The sequence below is a fragment of the Rhodnius prolixus genome, unplaced genomic scaffold, assembly GCF_049639745.1.
Source record: "Rhodnius prolixus isolate KJV_2025 unplaced genomic scaffold, Rpr scaffold_6, whole genome shotgun sequence".
NCBI lineage: Eukaryota > Metazoa > Arthropoda > Insecta > Hemiptera > Reduviidae > Rhodnius > Rhodnius prolixus.
The window spans coordinates 17692690-17712379 of record NW_027411634.1 but is presented as its reverse complement, the minus strand read 5'-3'; the positions used below and the strand labels follow the sequence as shown (position 1 = coordinate 17712379).

Below are 19690 nucleotides of genomic sequence, written 5' to 3'. Positions count from 1 at the left end.
TTTGGTTCTGCAATGTTTAGATTCGGCTTCAATTAATTTAGCTTCAACTTGTTTAAAAATTTAGTAGATTAAAGTCGATATTAGTATGAGCACGTATAATTCAAAATTGCCTACCATTCTAATGAATTTTTAAATGATAAAGAGTACTTTCATGGTTTTATTAATTAAATACATAAAAATTACTAAACAGTAAACTTTGAACAATCAAGATTTGTCTGATCAATTACAAACGATAATGAATAAATGCACATTCTGGAATGATCTCAAGGCATTGAATTTATAAAAAAATATCATAGAACTTAAAAAAGAAATGGGGTAATATACTTCTTAAACTGATAAATAGCATAAAAACTCCTTAAGGCCCACTATAAAAAATCAAAATATTTACCAGAACACTAATTGTATTTTCAATCCTACAAGCCAGCTAATTCTTTTTACTCTAGGATTTCTTAAATTATTGAAACCTTATTCAGGTTTCAATTCATTGCAATCATAAACCTAGGAAAATAAAGTAACATCTTGAAAGCGTTATTTATTACGTCTTGTACATGAGAAGCTATTTATTTAGGGAAACAGCTATTTATTTTTAGGAAATTAATATTTTATCATATATTTTTGTGTATTCCTAACTAGACTTAACAAAAACAAAAATAATATACATACATATACATATTTTAATTAAAAAAAATCTTGACACCCAACAAATTTTCCTTGTAGTGATGAAGTTCTTTAGTTGACAAGCCGAGAACAGATCATGTAATTCATGTGCTGGAATTTTTATCAGTCTGCATCGTTAAATAAAGTCACTATTCATAAAGCGTTTGTCGCAAGACTAGAGTTGAAATTCATATTTCTTTGGTGGATAAAAAAAACAACTATTCCAGTACAGAGAGGCAATCTAAGCATTACAATGCACCAAAACCTGCTTTACCAACTTTTGGTTCAACGTAGAGTGGTTCTTGAACAGAAGAGGATGCATTTTTTCCCAGGTTATTTCCTTCTTTCCAACCCATCTTCGACAATAAATCGTATCCTTTATTGCTCTTACTCATTGGCACATGTACTGATGAAGTTTCTGTCTTTTCACTGTCGTGTGAAGATCCAACAGCAGCTCTCCTTGCTTTTGCACGATCTACATATCCTTTAGGCAGCGAATCATCCTCAACTGCATTATTAAGTTGATATTTATGTTTCATTTGCATTACTTGCTTATGGTGTAACTGTTTGGATGATAAATTACTTTCCGCGCTAGGACATTGTCTCACTAAAGGCGTTTCTACTGACTGACACTCACTGCAAGAATCCAAACCTTTATGAATATGGCAGAGCAAAGTTGTAGATCCTACGGTGATTACAGTACCATGATGAATTTCTTCTGGTTTACTCATTTCATTTGAACCAGATAGACGTTTTCCGTTAACCCACGTGCCATTACGGCTGCCCAAATCAATTACTTCATAAGCGTACCTTTGCTCCGTATCACCTTTATACGCATACCGGAATTTCAGGTGATCTTTACTAACATTACAGTCAGGTAATAAAATTTCGTGATGCACACCTTCTCGACCAAGAGTTCCTCCATCACGAGTTACTAGAAATAAAGTTCCAGCGTGATAATTTTCCAAAGCTGTTTTTACAATAACTATTCTCATGCAAGGAGCATTATGTTTGCTGTGATCAGGTTCAAAAGCCTTCGGACCAGATTCAATAATAACTTGTGAATGGCTATCTTCCTCGAGATCAGCATCATCGCTTGAAGATAATTCACCTTCTTCTTTATCTCCAGAAGTATCTTTCCTTGATTTTACTTTCTCCTTGTGATTTGTTGTTTCTTTAATGTGTGATACACTTTTATTATTATTGCACGACGAACTCTGAGCATGATCAGGCGCCATGGTAACTGAATTTTCAGGGGCAACAGAAGAATGGAATTTTAAACTATCACTAGTTTCATCATAGTAATAATACGCACCTAGAGTAGGATAATAATAAAGTCTATAATCTGGTATATAATAGTATCCTTCCTCACTGTTATAGTAGGTTCCAGATGTTTTGTCATAATTTAATCCAGTTTCATTCATACACTGTTCAGCTACCTCCTTAACTTCATTGGTTATATCCTTCATGTCCCATCCATTATGCGATTCATTAATATCAGTCTGCGTGCATATGGTTGATGTAGATATCGTAGATCTAATTGTCACATTCACATTTTCACTTTCATAACCCAAATGTTTAATTAAATATTCCACTAACAGTACAGCCAGAGGTCTATCTTTTTCTTGAAGTTCATTAAATAATGTTACAATTTTTTCAATTAAATCTTTCGTGATCTTATTTTCTACATTACTAATAATGGAATCCATTTAAATATTCCAAAAATTGAACTTATTACTACTGAAACTGAATTTATGCAAGAAGAAAACAAACCTGAACTAAAGAAACCCGACTTTCACAATTGGCCACCCCTCCAGCTAAACATTAGTTTGATCGCAGCGCTGGCCTTGATTTTAGGTGGCGAGTTTTAGAAATACAGTCAAACCTGTATTTGTGTGGAAGATAGAGACCGCATAAAAAAAAAAATATTTAGAAAATAATAGCTGTAACAACTAATAGCTGTAATAGCTAATAAATAGCTGTAACAAATAATTTTGCACAAGATATTAAAGAATTTTTTTTATGCGGGAGATAGGGGCCGCATAACAATAGTTTTATTCAGAAAATATGTCCAAGCTTTATGAAATAGCTAGAAAGTGTTTCCAAATAAAATAAGTACTAAAATCACCATGGAAACATTTTTAACCCAGTTAAAATAGGATTTAACCTCTGAGTAGTAGATATGTAATAAGCTATAAACCTTGTATGAATCTTTTTTTCTGGCATTTTATAAGTTCGCTCAAAAGTCTCATAGAATCTCGCGTGTACGCGTCACCGGCATCAGTGGTCAAAGGCCTCGAAAATCATATTTTTGTAAATATCTTGTTTACTTTGCTCTAAATGGCATTTAAAGTTATTACAAAAATTGTAGAGCATAAAATTCTCTATAAATTTGATTCTATGTAATTTTTTATACCATCAACCATTCTTGAGATAGTGCGCGATGAGTGGGAAATTTATACAAGTTTACAGCTTTAACATTAAAATTTAACTGGTTATTTAAAAAAATTTAATTTCTCATTTTAAACATGGAGAAATTTTCAAAATGTACATAATTCAATATTGCTCGTCCAAAACATGCACATTCTTGTAATGAACTGGTTCGTAATCGCTTTCGTCACTTGAAGATATTACAGTTGATTTATTTTTTGGTTTCCATGTAGACGGTGATAAGTTTCTGCGATGAGGTCGCTTGATTGATCAGCTGCTTGTAAACATCGCGTTAGCCAGTTATGCACGATCCAAGCTCAGTTTGGATGTTTAAACTACTTTTGTAATTGCTATCTATTTTAAGAAAATGCTTTTCCAATTTGGTGCGAAGCTGGATCCCTGTATATATTTTATCCGCTATCTATAACCGTATCTTTTACATTTATCCATTTCTATATATATCAGTTACATCCCTATTGAGACATTCAGGCCAGACCGCTTTCCAGTACGAATTTAAAGAGTGTTGTTTTATATGAGCAATTTCTCCAATAGCATGGTTTATACAGTGAGCATGCCTAAAGAAAATGGCTGATGCAATACATAGAATCTCTATATACATAAAAAAAAAGACAAAAAATAACGCACAAAAAAATAAATCGCAAAAAAACACCATGAATAATTGTCATAAAATGAAAATTAAATCATATATGTAAGTGGCTACTAAAGAGATTTAAGATCTTACAAATTAAGCTTTCCTTAAGATTATTTCTTTAAGAGATCTATTAAATTTGTAAAATATTGTACAGATGCACCAGTTTTCTTATCATTTCCTCACTTCTATGGGGTTAAGGATAAAGAAATTACCGAAGCCGTAGAAGGATTAAATCCTGATAAAGAGAAACATGAAACCTTCCTCAAAATTCAGCAGGTAAGAAAGGTTTATCACTTTAAAAATTATAAAAGTGTTGAAAATAAATTAATCCAATTAGAATTACTTAATATAAAGTACTGTAAGTATACTTAGCGAGTCAGAAAGTTATCTTCGACCTAGAACTAATTAAAAAAAAAAAAAAAATTATTTGTCAAATTCGGTTGTCTTCTGACAACTTATTTAGGTTCTCCATCGCTGGTAGGTACTATTCGATTAGGTAGATACTATTTCGATATGCATTTAATGTAGCAGAGTGCCAGAATCGTTGAACCGTATTTTATTTACTTGCCCAATCTTAGATTATTTAAGATCGATATATTTACATGACTATGAATTAGTGATGGGCAGAACGAGTCCGCGTTTGGAGTCGTTGGATTTGAATCAGTTCCAGGGTTGGAATCGATTCCAACAACTCGTTCACTGATTCCAGTCTGTACTTACCCTATGCATTAGTACAAATGTCACGCATTGTAATTAAATAAATAATTAAAAGTTAGCTTTTCCAGTTAATAACAAAACTATATTTCTTTAACACACATTAAGTAGTTCCCTAATTCCCAATTGATCTGATAAATATAAAATTAACAACGTAACCAAATATTAACAAAAATAGGCTAGTCAAATATAAAAATTAAAGCAACTGCAGTTTTGTCGTTATCTAGCTTGACCACCGGAGTTAACTTGATTCAAGAAGAAAAACGCAAATGGGTAGGAAATTATTCCCATAAAAAAAAATTATAACCCTTCAAACAAAATGATAATTACTCATAAAGAAAGAAATATTTATTTACTATGAATTAATATCAAGCTTTTAAAATATCTTATTATTTTACAAAAAGAAAAAGCTGTGTGCCAAATCTTTAACTTAGCGGCTGGACGCTCTTTCTCTTATCTTCATTGGCGAAAGTTAAATCGTGTACATGTCATGACGACGATCAAAGTAATACTGAGCTAAAAAATAGTATTACCTAACTGCTTTACTTACTGCTGTATCCCTCCCACTCTATCACCTATTTCACAAACATTCGTCGATTGGAAGTAGGTTTTAGTTAAATATTTGTTTCATTTGAAAACAAAAAACATTATAACGCTTTCTCAAGATGTTTTTAAGTTTTAAAAATTTGTTTTTGTCCATTACTCTTGTAAAATACGAAGAATTTTAAATAAAATATAATATACAAACACAAATGATCTAGAATGCAGGTGGAGTCAGTCGGCGTTGTCATGGTGATGGAACCGTTTAACGACTCCGGTTCCAGCTCCAGCATTTTCTATTGGCTAGATTCAGTGAACGAAAAAATGGAACGAGTCCGGTTTCAAAAGGATTTAAATCACTCCGGATTTGACTCCACCAATTCCAGTGGATTTAACCAATGAAATTGCTGGTGTTGGGCCGGAGTCGTTAAACGGTTCCATCACCATGACAACGCCGACTGACTCCACCTGCACTCTAGATCATTCTGTGTTTGTATATTATATTTTATTCGAAATTCTTCGTATATTATAAGAGTAATGGACAAAAACAAATTTTTAAAAATTAAAAACATCTTGAGAAAGCGTTATAATGTTTTTTGTTTTCAAATGAAACGAATATTAAACTACAACCCATTTCCAATCGACGAATGTTTGTGAAGTAGGTGATAGAGTGGGAGGGATACAGCAGTAAGTAAACCAGTTAGGTAATACTATTTTTTAGCTCAGTATTACTTTGATCGTCGTAATAACATGTACACGATTTAACTTTCGCCAATGAAGATAAGAGAAAGAGCGTCCAGCCGCTAAGTTAAAGATTAAGCACACAGCATTTTCTATATGTAAAATAAAATATTAAATAATAAGTAAAGTAACTACAGCATTGCTTTTTAATTAATGAGATGGGTGTGCCTGGTGTTTCTTTGCAAGGTTCGCTATATTGGGTACGAAATTATTTTTCCTTCGACTCCCTGTCTTAGATCGACCCCTACTTTTGTTTAGAAATTAACAAAATAATAAAATGAATATTATTTTAGAATCGATATTCTAAAAAAACCTTGGAACTTATTTTATTCTTCAAGCATCAGTATTTAAGCTCGCCAGATTTTGTATTTTGGTGTGGATTCCTCTTACAAGTTGGAATGTGTCAGTGAACTTCTACATAGTAGCCTTAAGTGAGTTTTATTTTAGTGTAAACGACTACAGTATTAATTATTTTCATTTTAATTTGCCTCAATTTTTTGGGGCGGGGCGGAATCACTTTTTTTTAAAATAGGGATTTGAATCAACTCGTTCCACCATCGGACTCGTTCCAGTGGAACGAGTCCGCTCTAATAGCCCATCACTACTATGAATGCTCCCTCAGCTCTTTGTTAAGCGATCTTCATTACATTAAAAATATGAACACTATAATTATTTACTGCATGTTCCTAAGGGATCTTAAAAAGTAATTATTTTCCGTTTTCTGTTTTATCTGATTCACCCTAAGTATACCATTTTAGTTTATTTTTATAAATTTATTTTCTTTCTATTATCCAGAATTTTATTTTGTCCCGAACTTAATGCCTTTTATTTGTTTATTAAACTTTATAATTATGTAAAGTCTAGTATTTTGTTCTAATTCCGTACTTAAAGATGATCTTTATTTTACATTCTTATTCTGTCTTCATAGTTATTTTCATTTTGTATAAGATTTTGAAGTAACCTAACTCTATTTGTAAAAACTAATGTTTAAACAAATAAATTATTATTATTATTAACTTATTGTTACCTTATTTATTAAATTACCTTTAATTACTTTAAGGGTCACTACCATCTTTTATTCCGTGTGTTAGAATATTAAAAAATAGAGCTGCCCTTCTTACAATTTTTAATACCCTTGCTAAAACTTTTGTAGATTTTTAATTTGCTTAATTTCTACTAAAGAATTTGAATTTGAAAAATCGAGGATTTCTTACTTGTTTTTTAAACTATCTTTTCCAGGGTAATCATTATTTTTGTCAGTTATGGTAGGGCAGTATTTCTTTTAGTATCTGCTAGATTTCATTACATAATTTACAAACAACCACTTACTACAGAAATGGTGCTGTAGAAGTAGGGTCTTTAGTCTTTTTAGTAAGGTCTGAAAAAAAAAAGGGCTGAAGTGAAAACTAATACGTTTTTATTCTAACCAGATTTTTATAGTTTAAAGTGACAATATTCCTCGGATTTTCAGATAACTCAGAATTTTAGCTACATATTTAATCAAAATTCTTAAGTGATAAATAATATAGGGTTAAAATAAGTGTTTTTTTTTTTTAAGAGTGCTTCCTTTTCCTCGAATGCCTCTTAAAAATAATTGTCACGTAAAATTTTCAAGCGAACCTTATGATATATCCTTAGATAAGTATTCCGAAATTATACTTAGTTGACAAAATGAAAATATAGTTCATCTAATTTTCGAGAGAATCTTAGGTGTCTTTTCAAGAAAATCTCAACAAAATTGGGAAAATCCATTCAGAAAAAGTGACGCACTGTTCAGTTTGTAAAAATAACTTTTTAGAACTCGCAGGTCCTCAAATAATCCATCTGGAGAACCCATAATTGAAAATCCGCAAGGTTAATGTACAAAATGTTTGAGAAATAACTTCTTCTGATTTATGCATTACTTGATAACATAAAATAACTACAGAATAAGAACTAAAAGTTGTTAATGATATCCTAAAATTTCTGCATGCGTTTCTTTTCTGTTTTAGAAACTTGGTGTGCCATTAGAAGTACGAGTTAGAGTACAGCTTAATCTAAAAGTGACCCATTCTAATTATGGTATTTCAAGAAGATTTCCCAGCATAGTATTTCCAATTGTATGGGTTGAAGAAGTAAGTACTTATCACAAATTACAGTAGGCTAATTTTATATATAAATTACGCATGTGGTTAGTAATTATGTTATTGCTTATGTAAGGGCATATGTTTGTTTTTGTTTTTTTTTGTACTAAAAGGTGTTTGTTATTGAGTTATTTTGAGTGAACATGGTCACGTAGAAGGTAGGTATTTCAACAAGAGTCCCAGAATAAACCAACTATCTGCAAGTGAGGAGCATACAATAAATTGTATCATCTAAATTTTTAAAAAACTTTATCAATTGGAAATAAAAATGAAATTAGAACTACCTGAACATTTCGCATATGCAATGTATATTTAATGATTGATGTGTTAATTGAAAGATTGAGCTACCGAATGAGCCAATAAGAAGTATTAACTGTGAATCTTGTATACAATTTAAATTTGATTACTTATAAAAGTTAAAATTTCGACTGTTATTTGTTGTTGACTGTTGTTTTTAATTATTTATTTAATTTTTTATTTTTTGTAAATGTCATTCAATTAACTTCATTAAAGAATGACCGCATTACTTACTAGCTGAAATTTTTTGTAGGTATTTAATTTTAAACTCACTTTTATGTTTATTTGTTTTAGGGAGCTGAAGAATTACCAGATTATATAATCAGATGGATCTACCTGGCTACAACGCTATCATATTGGCTAGTTCCTATTTTCACATATGGAACTATAGTGCTTGGTGCTTTTTTCCTTGTGCTAGCTTTTATTGGTGCATACAGGAATGTTGTATTTACTCGTGAAAATATAGAACGTGGTAAAGAACAATTTAGAAGAGGTTCTAGTTTCTTAGTAAACGGACAACATCGTTTGTTAATTATAAGAGATTCTTATACACTCTTGCACAATCAACCAACTGTGGCAGAAACATCATTTGATCCTGACCCATAAAAAGCAAAATAAACAAACAAACAAAAAAATGCTCTCTTTCTTAAAAAAATACATTATTGTGCTAGTCGGAATTTTTGTTATAATCTTATGAAGATCATATAAATGAGGCAACAACTTTTTGTTTTTATGATTCACAAAAATTTTGTTTGTACAACACATTTTCTTTAAGTAGGTACAACTAGTCTGATGTTAAAAATATATTTATATATATTGTTACAAACAGGGCGTAATAATAGAAAAAGAAATATCAAAAATAATTTATTAGATTAGTACTTATCAATGTATACTTGACAATAAAATTATCATTAGTATATAAATACATTTAAACTTAATACTGGGCAAGTAATATTATTAAGAAAAATTATAAAATTATGTTGAAAACACAGGAAATAGTTGTTTAAGAAACAAAGTGCTCAATAAAAAGAACAAATCTATAAAATACTGAAGATGAAACACCAATAACTTCTGCGAAGAGAGAGAAGCAGATTAAAATTAAAAAAAAAAATCATTTTGCTCATACCAATTTAAAATTACCATGATTAACACCTCAGGGTCACAAATCAAAATAATAATAATAATATAATGCAAATTTGCAAAACTTAATATACTAGTACATTTAGAAGGAGAAAGTAATGTATTGTGTTTTGAGACTGTACCTTTTTTTATCTGTGAGTATTATTGGAATTAAGATTAGTTTTATGAAATTAGCTAAAAACTTGTATAATATGGTGCTTTTTATTTAGAAAAAAAAAGGTTGTATTTATCTGTACAAAGGTAATTTTAAAAAGAAAAGAAAAGATGAATGTATATGTTAAAATAATAATAATAATAATTTATATCATTTAATTTTTTTTATAATAAAACTATGTGATGTTACTAGTGCCTTAAAACAATCTCGTTACAATTTTGTGTCTAAACAAAAGTTTACAGAATCATTGTAATTTTTAACTGTAGTTTAAAAATTTAACTCACTGTATTAAATTTTCAGTAATGGTTGCGAAATATCCTTGCAAGTATTTATCAGTTTTGTTTTAAGATCAGGCATAATTAATTTCTGGATAATTTTACCTAGTTTATGTCTAGAGGAAATCTCATAAAAATAAAAAAGTATTATCCACTACGTTCTGTTGTAAGATATACATGAGTGCTTGAATATTTATCAGACGTTTGTGGTTAAAGATTTCTGTGGGGAAAAAAAAGGAAATTGAAAGTTAGTAAAAAATTGATTAAAACATATAATCTCTGCGTTAATATTTCCAGATAACGACTCGAGAAGAAATGATTAATATTTTTGCAAGGAATCACTTCTTAAAGTTTGCATGTTTTACAATAAGTGGGTCCTGGGCATGCATCAGAAATATGTACCAAGTTGCTCATCGATCTCAAAAGGACTTTTTATGTCTTTTTGATTATTATTTGCGCATTTCTTATAATTGTGAATAAAAGATTCTGGCATTTGTTGAATCTTTTTTCAATCTTGAATGTCTACAAGAATTATAAATCTTCAATTCTTGTGGTAATCTTTTTATATAGCTCTGAGATCTCGTGTAAATGTTCATAATGTTCTTTCATCACTTATAAGGAAATTTCAACTATGATTGATCAGTTTAATTGTTCCTCAAACTGAGTATTGATGGAGGACTTTAAAAATCAAAGAAATAAATTTTTGTAAGGTCTTACCAGAGTCCACATACTACTTAAAATAAAAGCTGAAAACACCTTAAAGAAATCTATGGTATCATTTAAGTGATTTTAAAAGACAATTTTACTTTGATAATATTCGCAAATCAGGTGAATAGTCAAAGCATTTATGAGAATTAAAATATACCTTCTGAGCCCCTCTAAGATGTTTAGAATTCAAATAATAATATTCCTAAAAGCTGCAAATTTCTTTGAACACCAAATATGGTTGCTAATTTTTTGAATTAATTTTATCATCTTTAATGCTATGCATATATATCTAAACATTTTATTTGTATTGAGAAAAAGTCAGTAAAATGAAAATAGGAATTAAAGTTCTTTTAAACCTTATTTATGTTGTTCATAAGAACGTTAACTGTGCAACAAAAACGTAGAAGACCTTAAAAAACTATTTCCAATCCTTTTTTATTCGCTAAAAATTAATCGGAATAGTCTGATTACAATATTGATTAATTTTCTACTTAAAGTTTATAATGATTCTGTAATATTAGTGATTTTACTACTTACATTTAAATAGTTTTGCAGTTTTAATATCTGAAATATTAGAGATTTTAAACATTCTTTCATCTATTAGCCATTTTTTAATATTTCGATTTTCATGTAAATTATTAATTTAAATGTAGAATTAGAACAAAGAGTAAATAGCACCAGGGAATAGCTAGCTTTAGAAAGAAACATTTATGTATATAAAAATGGATAAACTTGTGATATTAATCCATGCATTGTGCAATGTGAACGTAGGGTAGCTTTACATGTAGTTTATCGTAGATGTAAGTTGAACATTTTTTGGAAATAATTGCTCAAGAAACAGGAAAAAATACTAAGAAATTAAATTTATAAATAGGTGTGCAATTCATTATTTTTAAAGATTTTTATTTTATTTTAATTTTTTGGAATGTTATCCTTTATAATGTGGGCCAAGGTAATTTATGATATAATTATTTAGGTTTTTAAAAGGGGGGGGCGACATTTTATATAAAAATATACATTTGGCTTCTTCTTATTTTACTTTTATTTTTTCCAATAATATTTAGTTTATCACTTTATCTAAATGATGTGATTTGTGTCTATTTAATCTGAGAATGAATGTATACATTTAAGAAATACCTGTTCGTAAACGTTAACGACAGAGTGTCATTTTAATTTTTCTCATTTAGTTATATTTTTTTTCTTTTTTTTTTTTTATTCCCCAATTATTGTATTGTCCGATTATTAAAAAAAAAATGTAAATAATGTTCTGTAAAATTATAGTTATATTATTATTTTATATGATATTATTTTCCTCTTACTCCTTGAATAAAATAAATATTAAATAATTTGGTGTCAACGCACATGATTGTTTTTACTTTATCATTGAGATTTTTACTTTAAAGTTGGTATAATCGAATGAGGCGAGAGCCTAATTATTCTTAATTTTCTATAAACTCATCAAAATTTCGGAATTTAATATTTGGAAAGCCTCACTAATTTATGTGATTTCCAGTCTTCAAAATATATAGTATTTGGCCGATTTTAAAGAAAAAGATATTATTTTTCTACTTTCTAAAGTTAATTTTTCTAACTAATGCGAGTAGACTGAAGATCTCTACACTACAGTTGAGTGGATTTTCCTGATTGCTTAAAGCCGACTAATTTGAAAAAGCAGATATGGTATAGCAAGAGATTGGTTTCATTAACTATTAGAAAAAGCGTTTAATAGAGATGAAATAAGGGTGGGCTTGTATACTTTTTTTAAAAAAGTAATCATGAATTATAAAATTTTAAACATTAAACTGGTTTATTCATCTGGCAAAAAAGCTTTAAAAACTTCATTTTAATGCTATCTAGCGGTAACTTAATAAACTACAATGGTCTAGTAGTTTTGAATAATGCCGCTAGGTAGCATAGGCATACTCGTCTTTTAATTAAATATTCTATATAACTCAGGGCATTTTCTAGCAATTTTTTGTTGTTTTGTTTTTCATTTAAACGTACAGTTACAATAAAAAGTAGGCTAGTTAATAATAATAAGAAAGAAGTGTTAATCCTCTTTATATATAACAAACCTTGTGTTTGGATAAGGAAAAGTATCGATGCTAATAGGAGGTTATAGTCTGAAAGGTGCAAAAACAGTGGTGAATGTAAATAATTTCAGTTCTCGAGAAAACAGTTGGTGTTAATTAAAACAACTAACTATATTAGTTTTACATTTTATTAAATAGTGGTTTCCCAATTTAAGTAAGTACAAATTGATTTATTGCAATAGTATCAAAAGATTGACGCTACTCTAAAATTTTCTTCTTTGTAGTGGTGGTTACTTCATTAGTATCAAGCAGATGATTGAAAATTCATTCCGTTAATTTTAATAATTAATTTTAAATTAGAGCTTCTATTTAAAAATATAAATTAACCTTGAGGAGATTGTGTAACCCTTGGGAAGATTATGAAATACAAGACTTGTAGGACCGATTTCAAACGAAATTGGACTACAATTTTTAGTAGTATCTACAAATCTGTATAACTTTTCTAAAGGACAAAAATGCCGTAAAAAAGAAGAAGAATAAAACAACGTAATTTGCCTCTCTAATCAAAGAACACTCTGAAAGATGGTAAGGTTATATTTGAGGGGCCTACCAAACTAGACATCGGCGCTTTGTGGTTTCTGTAATAATTCAGTGAAGAAATCTTCAATGGCATTTGCGGGGCATTACTCAATCTTTCCCTTGATACCCGAACACCTAAATTAGGCCCTTATAACCTTTATTGTCACACCGGATTAGATGGATTAAAAGGATTAACTACAATCTTAGGGAGTTTGTCAAATTGGATTTTCCTTCCTGCTGCATGTTCAGAACATTCATTAATATTGGCGCTTATGAAATATACTGACCGCAGTTTGAACTTTTTGAAATAGATGACCTCCGTAAATCTTAATTTTAGATCTCATACGACTAATTGTACTAGTCGTATGTATAGTCGTGGATAAGTTGATCGCCCGTCAATGATTATTTTTACTGATTCATGGAAGCGTTTGCAAAATCCTTTCTCTGTTCTTAAACATCTTGCATGTCCTTCTAAACTTTGAAATTTTTTAATTTAGACTTAATAAATTTATTTTATAATTTAGTAAATTACAATTTCTAACCGTTCTGGTAAAGTCACTTGCTAGAGTCAAAAAATGCCTGCCATAAGCTATACCAATCCTGGTTGTTTGTATTATTCTAGAGAATGGTGCGTTGATTTGGCGGAGGACTTTAAACTGGAAAGATTGGATAGATTGGATGCTGGATGATTTGGCGGAGCCCACAATTCTGCTCCATATGTCCATATAGGTCGTAATAGTGTTTTGTAAAGTGTAAGTTTGTTTTGTACGTTCATGGAGGATTTCGGTCCAAGGAGTCTCCTTAGTAGTCCGTAACATCTGTTCAGTTCTTGTCTTTTAAGTCTGGTGTGAGGGTTCCAGGTTAGACGGCTGTCTAGGTAGAGCCCTAGGTAACGAACCTGTGTGGAAGTCGGTAGCATTGCTTACTACAATATATTTTTATACTCAAGTGCTTACTACAATACATTTTTATACTCAAGTGCTTACTACAATACATTTTTATACTCAAGTGCTTACTACAATACATTTTTATACTCAAGTGCTTACTACAATACATTTTTATACTCAAGTGCTTACTACAATACATTTTTATACTCAAGTGCTTACTACAATACATTTTTATACTCAAGTGCTTACTACAATACATTTTTATACTCAAGTGCTTACTACAATACATTTTTATACTCAAGTGCTTACTACAATACATTTTTATACTCAAGTGCTTACTACAATACATTTTTATACTCAAGTGCTTACTACAATATATTTTTATACTCAAGTGCTTACTACAATACATTTTTATACTCAAGTGCTTACTACAATACATTTTTATACTCAAGTGCTTACTACAATACATTTTTATACTCAAGTGCTTATTACAATACATTTTTATACTCAAGTGCTTACTACAATACATTTTTATACTCAAGTGCATGTTTTTCTTATCTGTTTAGGAAGATGTCTTCTTTTCGTAAAGCATCTAAGATAAACCAGAGGACACATAGGGAGCGCCATCAACCTGAAAAAAGAGCCCATCTAGGACTTTTGGAGAAAAAGAAGGATTATAAATATAGAGCTAACGATTACCATAATAAACAAAATGTACTAAAAAAATTGAAAATTTTAGCACAAAATAGAAATCCCGATGAATTTTATTTTCACATGATTAATTCTAAAATTGTTGATGGTAGACATAAAGAAAAAGTAAAACCAGTCGATGAGGATACATTAGAACAGAAGAAATTAATGGAAAGTCGTAATTTAACATACGTGGCCATGAAAAGAACAATCGAACATAAAAAAGTGAATAGGTTACAATCAAGTTTGCATTTAACAGATTTTACTAAATCAGTTAAGTCAAACCATCTCCACTTTGATGATGAAGGTAATCCAGCAGAAGCTTCTACATCAAAGGACGTTCAACAGTTAGAGAACATTGGTGATCTAAATATTCCTGATATTGATAAAAAGACTTTAAGAAAAATGAATAAAATGAAACTGAATAGTTATAATAATTTGGCGCAGCGTATAGAAAGAGTGAAACAACTTAGTGTCATACAACGTAAGATGGAAATGCAGAATTATTTAAGGAATACATCTTCTGAGCGGCCGAAACTCGTTCAGAAAGGTTCGAAGAATCAAGCACCTGTATTTGTTTGGAAATATGAAAGAAAAAGGTAGCATTCATTTGTTGTATAATTAATCATGAATAAAACCATTTTTTTTAATTTGTATTGTTTCTTAAAAATACCTTTAGTCACCTTTGAGTATCCATGATAATTGACCACCAAATATGATGACTATTTTTTTTTGTCATCGTACTGGCCAATGATGTTCTTAAAATCGGACTTAACTTTGGTAGTGACATTTCTAATTGCGAAAAAATTCAAAACCTATCTCAGCAGCACCGTAAAATTACTTGGATTATGTTCCTGTACTCTTTTATTCTTCTAAAAAGTTAACTAAATGTAACCATTACTAATTTAAAGTAAGGCAGGTGCTGGTCTAGTGGTCAAGAGCGTGGCTTTGTGGGCAAGAGATCACCAGTTCGAATCCCGCGTTAGACTACTTTTTATTTGTTAGGAAAAATTGTTTATAATAAAGTATGAGCTTCCGCCCCCCGTTCACGTCACCTAATTTGTAGTTGGACGTTAATCCCCGCATTATGGATTAGTACAAATTAAAATAATTTGAAGCTAGATTTTCTGTTAGCCCCATCGTTTCCTGAATAGCAATTATACTCATTATACCTATTGCAGGTAGCTTATTTGCTTATCAATTTAATTACTTTCTTTAATTAAAACTGTCCGGTAGGACAGTTGTATAAGGGTTGATCATCAAAAACTGCACGAAAAAGCGTAACGTTGAAAAACACCCAACTTTGACAATTTTTTTCTCTTTTTCTATAAAAGATAAAATTCCCAAATTTTCTTTAAAATATAGGGCAAATCCTCCTTTATAACTGTAATTTTTTTGCAACAACCTAGATTTGATAGATATTGAGAAAAAAGATGCTCAAAATGAGCAAAAACGGCATTTTCAAAAAATGTTCTTGTTCTTGTTCTTCTTGTTCTTCTTCTTGTTGTTGTTGTTGTTACCTTTTTTGTAAACAACGTAGCGCCTAAACGCGTGAACCGATTTTCATGAATGAGATGTCATTCGATTTGGAATTTTATGTAGATGTGCCTTTTGGGGGTCGCGACGCTGTACATGGAATGGGAGAGGAGTTAGCCCCTTTTATGTAAGGCCCCCTCCAAAATTATTATCATTAATTACTCTGTAAATCTTAGCCCGATTTTGATAAAATTTGGTAGGATGACAGGGTTAGGGCTCCCCTACGTAACATTAAAGCGACGATCTGCTCTTACACTTGTTAAGGGGAAGTATAGCAATCGTTTCAAATTATCGAAAAGTAAACCGATTGTCATGAATAAAGTGTCATTCGAATCGAAATTTTGTACAGATTTGCACTTTAAAAGTCTCGACGCTGTGCCTCATAAGGAGGGGAGTTTGCCCCACCCAAGTAAGGCCCTTTCTAAAACTATTATTACCAATATTTCTATAACGGTTAGTCCGATTTTGATAAAATTTAGTAAGAAGAAGTGGTTAAAGCTCCTCTACGTGGCTGTGAAGTGCCATCATGCTCTTACACCTACTAAGAGGAAGTATTGCAATCGTTAAAATTTTCAATGAGTGAACCGATTTTCATCAATGAATTGTAGTTCGATTCAAAATCTTTGCCTCTTTGCCTTTTAGGGAGAAGTACTGTAATCGCAGTTTAATTTTGCTATTTACGTACAAATTACCTTCCTATTTTATTCAAAACGCTTTCTCAAAAAAATTGTTATTGAGGATGGTTTGGGGACCGCAACTATAATCATTCTTTAAAAAGATCTGTCCAGTGGTAGTAACTCCGACTTAACACCTTTTCAGGTTATAATGATAAAATTAAATTTATTATTCCCAATTTTAATAAAATCTGAAAAGCAGATATGTAACTTTGCAAAACATACAAATAAGAAAATCTATCCAAAAGGTACAAAAATCTCTTTAACAAAAACTTACAGTTTAAAATGTTAAGTATAAGGGTTGATTAAACGCCAAAAGGTACACAAATCAGCAAGTACCCAACATTTCATTAATACTTCATTGATATTATTTTAAGTAATTTTACTACATTAATTTTCATTAATATTTTTTTGAATTTATTAGATGTCACAGACCCTTATGCTGGCCAGTTCATTCATTTTCTTTTTCTTTTATGATTTAAGTCGCGTCAACATCAAGGTTATTGGCGCCCGGAGCTTTTTTCAGTGCACTGCCGGCCTCCGGACAGTGTTCTCTCGTTACAGACAACTCTGTCCATCACCCGGACAGTGAGCTGTAAGAAGCTCTTAGAAAGAGAAAATCTAAGGGTCAGCAGCTGGATTCGAACCCGGAACCTCCACGTGGGAATCCAATATGCTAACCGCATAGCTAATCCCTTCCCTTTGTTCATTCATAATATTTTATTTTTTTGTTATAATTATGATAAAATGTACATTATATTTTCGTAATTAAATAGGTACTTTATTTTAGCTTTATTCCAAATTATTCTTCTGATTTATCTTTATTATGCTCTTTATTCTGAATAGTCACATATATCGTATGTATGTACATGCACGTTAAAGTAAAAAAAGACAAAGGCAGAGTCGGCTTCTATTTAAATTTGAATCACGGATTTAAAATAATATTTCAGTCTAGAATTCGTCTTTCCGAAGTATTTGTGAGCACAAATAACGCGTAGGTAATATCAAGTAAATTATTCAACAATAATTATTCATTTCTCAATTGTAATTTAATGTAGTCCCTCTAATTTTACTTATAGTAAAATACTGGAATAATTAGCTGTCCTAAAAATATGCATATCTTATTTATCTTATTACAGTCAATCTAAGTTAAATGGTGTTCTACTTGAACAAATATTTTGTAGATTAAAATAGCCAGCATAAGGGTCTGTGACATCTAATAAATTCAAAAAAATATTAATGAAAATTAATGTAGTAAAATTACTTAAAATAATATCAATGAAGTATTAATGAAATGTTGGGTACTTGCTGATTTGTGTACCTTTTGGCGTTTAATCAACCCTTATACTTAACATTTTAAACTGTAAGTTTTTGTTAAAGATATGTCTAAGCATTGATTTATCTATTTGGAATGTATTTTACTTATAACAACTTTTGAATCATTAAAATTACTGATTTGTCCTTTTAGCCACATAAATTCAATCTAAAGCTGTGTTTCAGCAGGCATAATTACTATCCATACTATAACGTCAAAGTTCTTTCATAGTCTTGTAGTTTTTCAAAAATGAATTTTCAGGAGATACAATAAACTTTTTCATTTTTTACTCAAATCAATCTTTACAATATTAATCCTTAAATGTACTTTTACAGCTGATTTCAGATTCTTAATTTTGTGTTTAATAAAATATATTAAACATTTCTTAGTAATAATGAAACGATTGCTATACTTTCCCTTAACAAGTGTAAGAGCTGATCGCCGCTTTAATGTTACGTAGGGGAGCCCTAACCCTATCATCCTACCAAATTTTATCAAAATCGGGCCAAGATTTACAGAGTAATTAGTAATAATAATTTTGGAGGGGGCCTTACATAAAGGGGGCTAACTCCTCTCCCATTCGATGTACAGCGTCGAGACCCCCAAAAGGCACATCTACATAAAATTCCGAATCGAATGACACCTCATTCATGAAAATCGGTTCACGCGTTTAAGCGCTACGTTGTTTACAAAAAAGGTAACAACAACAAGAAGAAGAAGAAGAACATTTTTTGAAAAAGCCGTTTTTGCTCATTTTCAGCAACTTTTTTCTCGAAACCTATTAGATCTGGGTTGTTGCAAAAAAATTACAGTTATAAAGGAGGGTTTGCCCTTTATTTTAAAGAAAATTTGGGAATTTTATCTTTTATAGAAAAAGAGAAAAAAATTGTCAAAGTTGGGTGTTTTTCAACGTTACTCTTTTTCGTGCAGTTTTTGACGATCAACCCTTATACAACTGTCCTACCGGACAGTTTTAATAATAATGTTTTATTCAAGAAAAACAATCCGTCGGCTGAACATTTCTTATTGGACAGTTCCATCAACAAAATATCCCATCACAAATGAAAAGTAAATACGTTTCTAGGAACATATTTTCGCCTTGTTTTTCAGGTGCCCTTTACATTAAATGAGATACTGTTATTTCAGCTAAAAGGGAAATAAGCATATAATTCTATATTATTAGCTACTGTTTCTTAAACTTCTGAGTTTCTTAGACTTAAGAGGCTGTAGGTCAGTTACTTTTTATTTACTAAAGCAGTTAATAATTAATTATTTCGGCCGCCCTAATTTCTTATTTCATATTTTAATGTCAACTCTGAATCCTAAAAGCCGAAACACATTTAACTAACTTTGACAATTTCTTTAAAAAAAATCTATTTCAATGTGGTTAGTTTTCTCGAACTTACTAATGATCTAATATAATTTGAACCCTCCTGAGGATAAATTTTTGTAGAAATTTATTAAACCACACTTTATTACCACTCAATATTAAAATTGCATTGATAAGTGAAAGTGAATAGACCAACTTATCTTTAATTGAAGAAG

At 30.4% G+C, this 19690-nt stretch overlaps 3 protein-coding genes across 5 annotated transcripts in view; 2 read left to right on the top strand and 1 right to left on the bottom strand.

Moving 5' to 3' along the window:
* The window catches only part of LOC141460619 (scavenger receptor class B member 1-like), a 167979-nt gene extending 156251 nt beyond the window's left edge, over nucleotides 1–11728 (top strand). For all 3 annotated transcript variants that reach the window (XM_074140797.1, XM_074140798.1, XM_074140799.1), the window contains 3 exons: nucleotides 3894–4015; nucleotides 7726–7848; nucleotides 8449–11728. In XM_074140797.1, coding sequence (XP_073996898.1) covers nucleotides 3894–4015; nucleotides 7726–7848; nucleotides 8449–8760 — 557 coding nt within the window. In that variant the 3' untranslated portion in view covers nucleotides 8761–11728. The remainder of the gene's footprint in view (nucleotides 1–3893; nucleotides 4016–7725; nucleotides 7849–8448) is intronic.
* On the bottom strand, nucleotides 123–2727 carry LOC141460622 (angiogenic factor with G patch and FHA domains 1). The gene has a single exon (XM_074140801.1). It carries the CDS (start codon nucleotides 2364–2366, stop codon nucleotides 906–908), a length of 1461 nt encoding a protein of 486 aa, XP_073996902.1. The 5' UTR covers nucleotides 2367–2727; the 3' UTR covers nucleotides 123–905.
* A 711-nt stretch (nucleotides 11729–12439) lies between the features above and the next one.
* Nucleotides 12440–15270, top strand: LOC141460629 (probable U3 small nucleolar RNA-associated protein 11). The gene is made up of 2 exons (XM_074140815.1): nucleotides 12440–12678; nucleotides 14497–15270. Exon 2 carries the CDS (start codon nucleotides 14501–14503, stop codon nucleotides 15221–15223), a length of 723 nt encoding a protein of 240 aa, XP_073996916.1. The 5' UTR covers nucleotides 12440–12678; nucleotides 14497–14500; the 3' UTR covers nucleotides 15224–15270.
* The last annotated feature ends 4420 nt before the right edge of the window (nucleotides 15271–19690 follow it).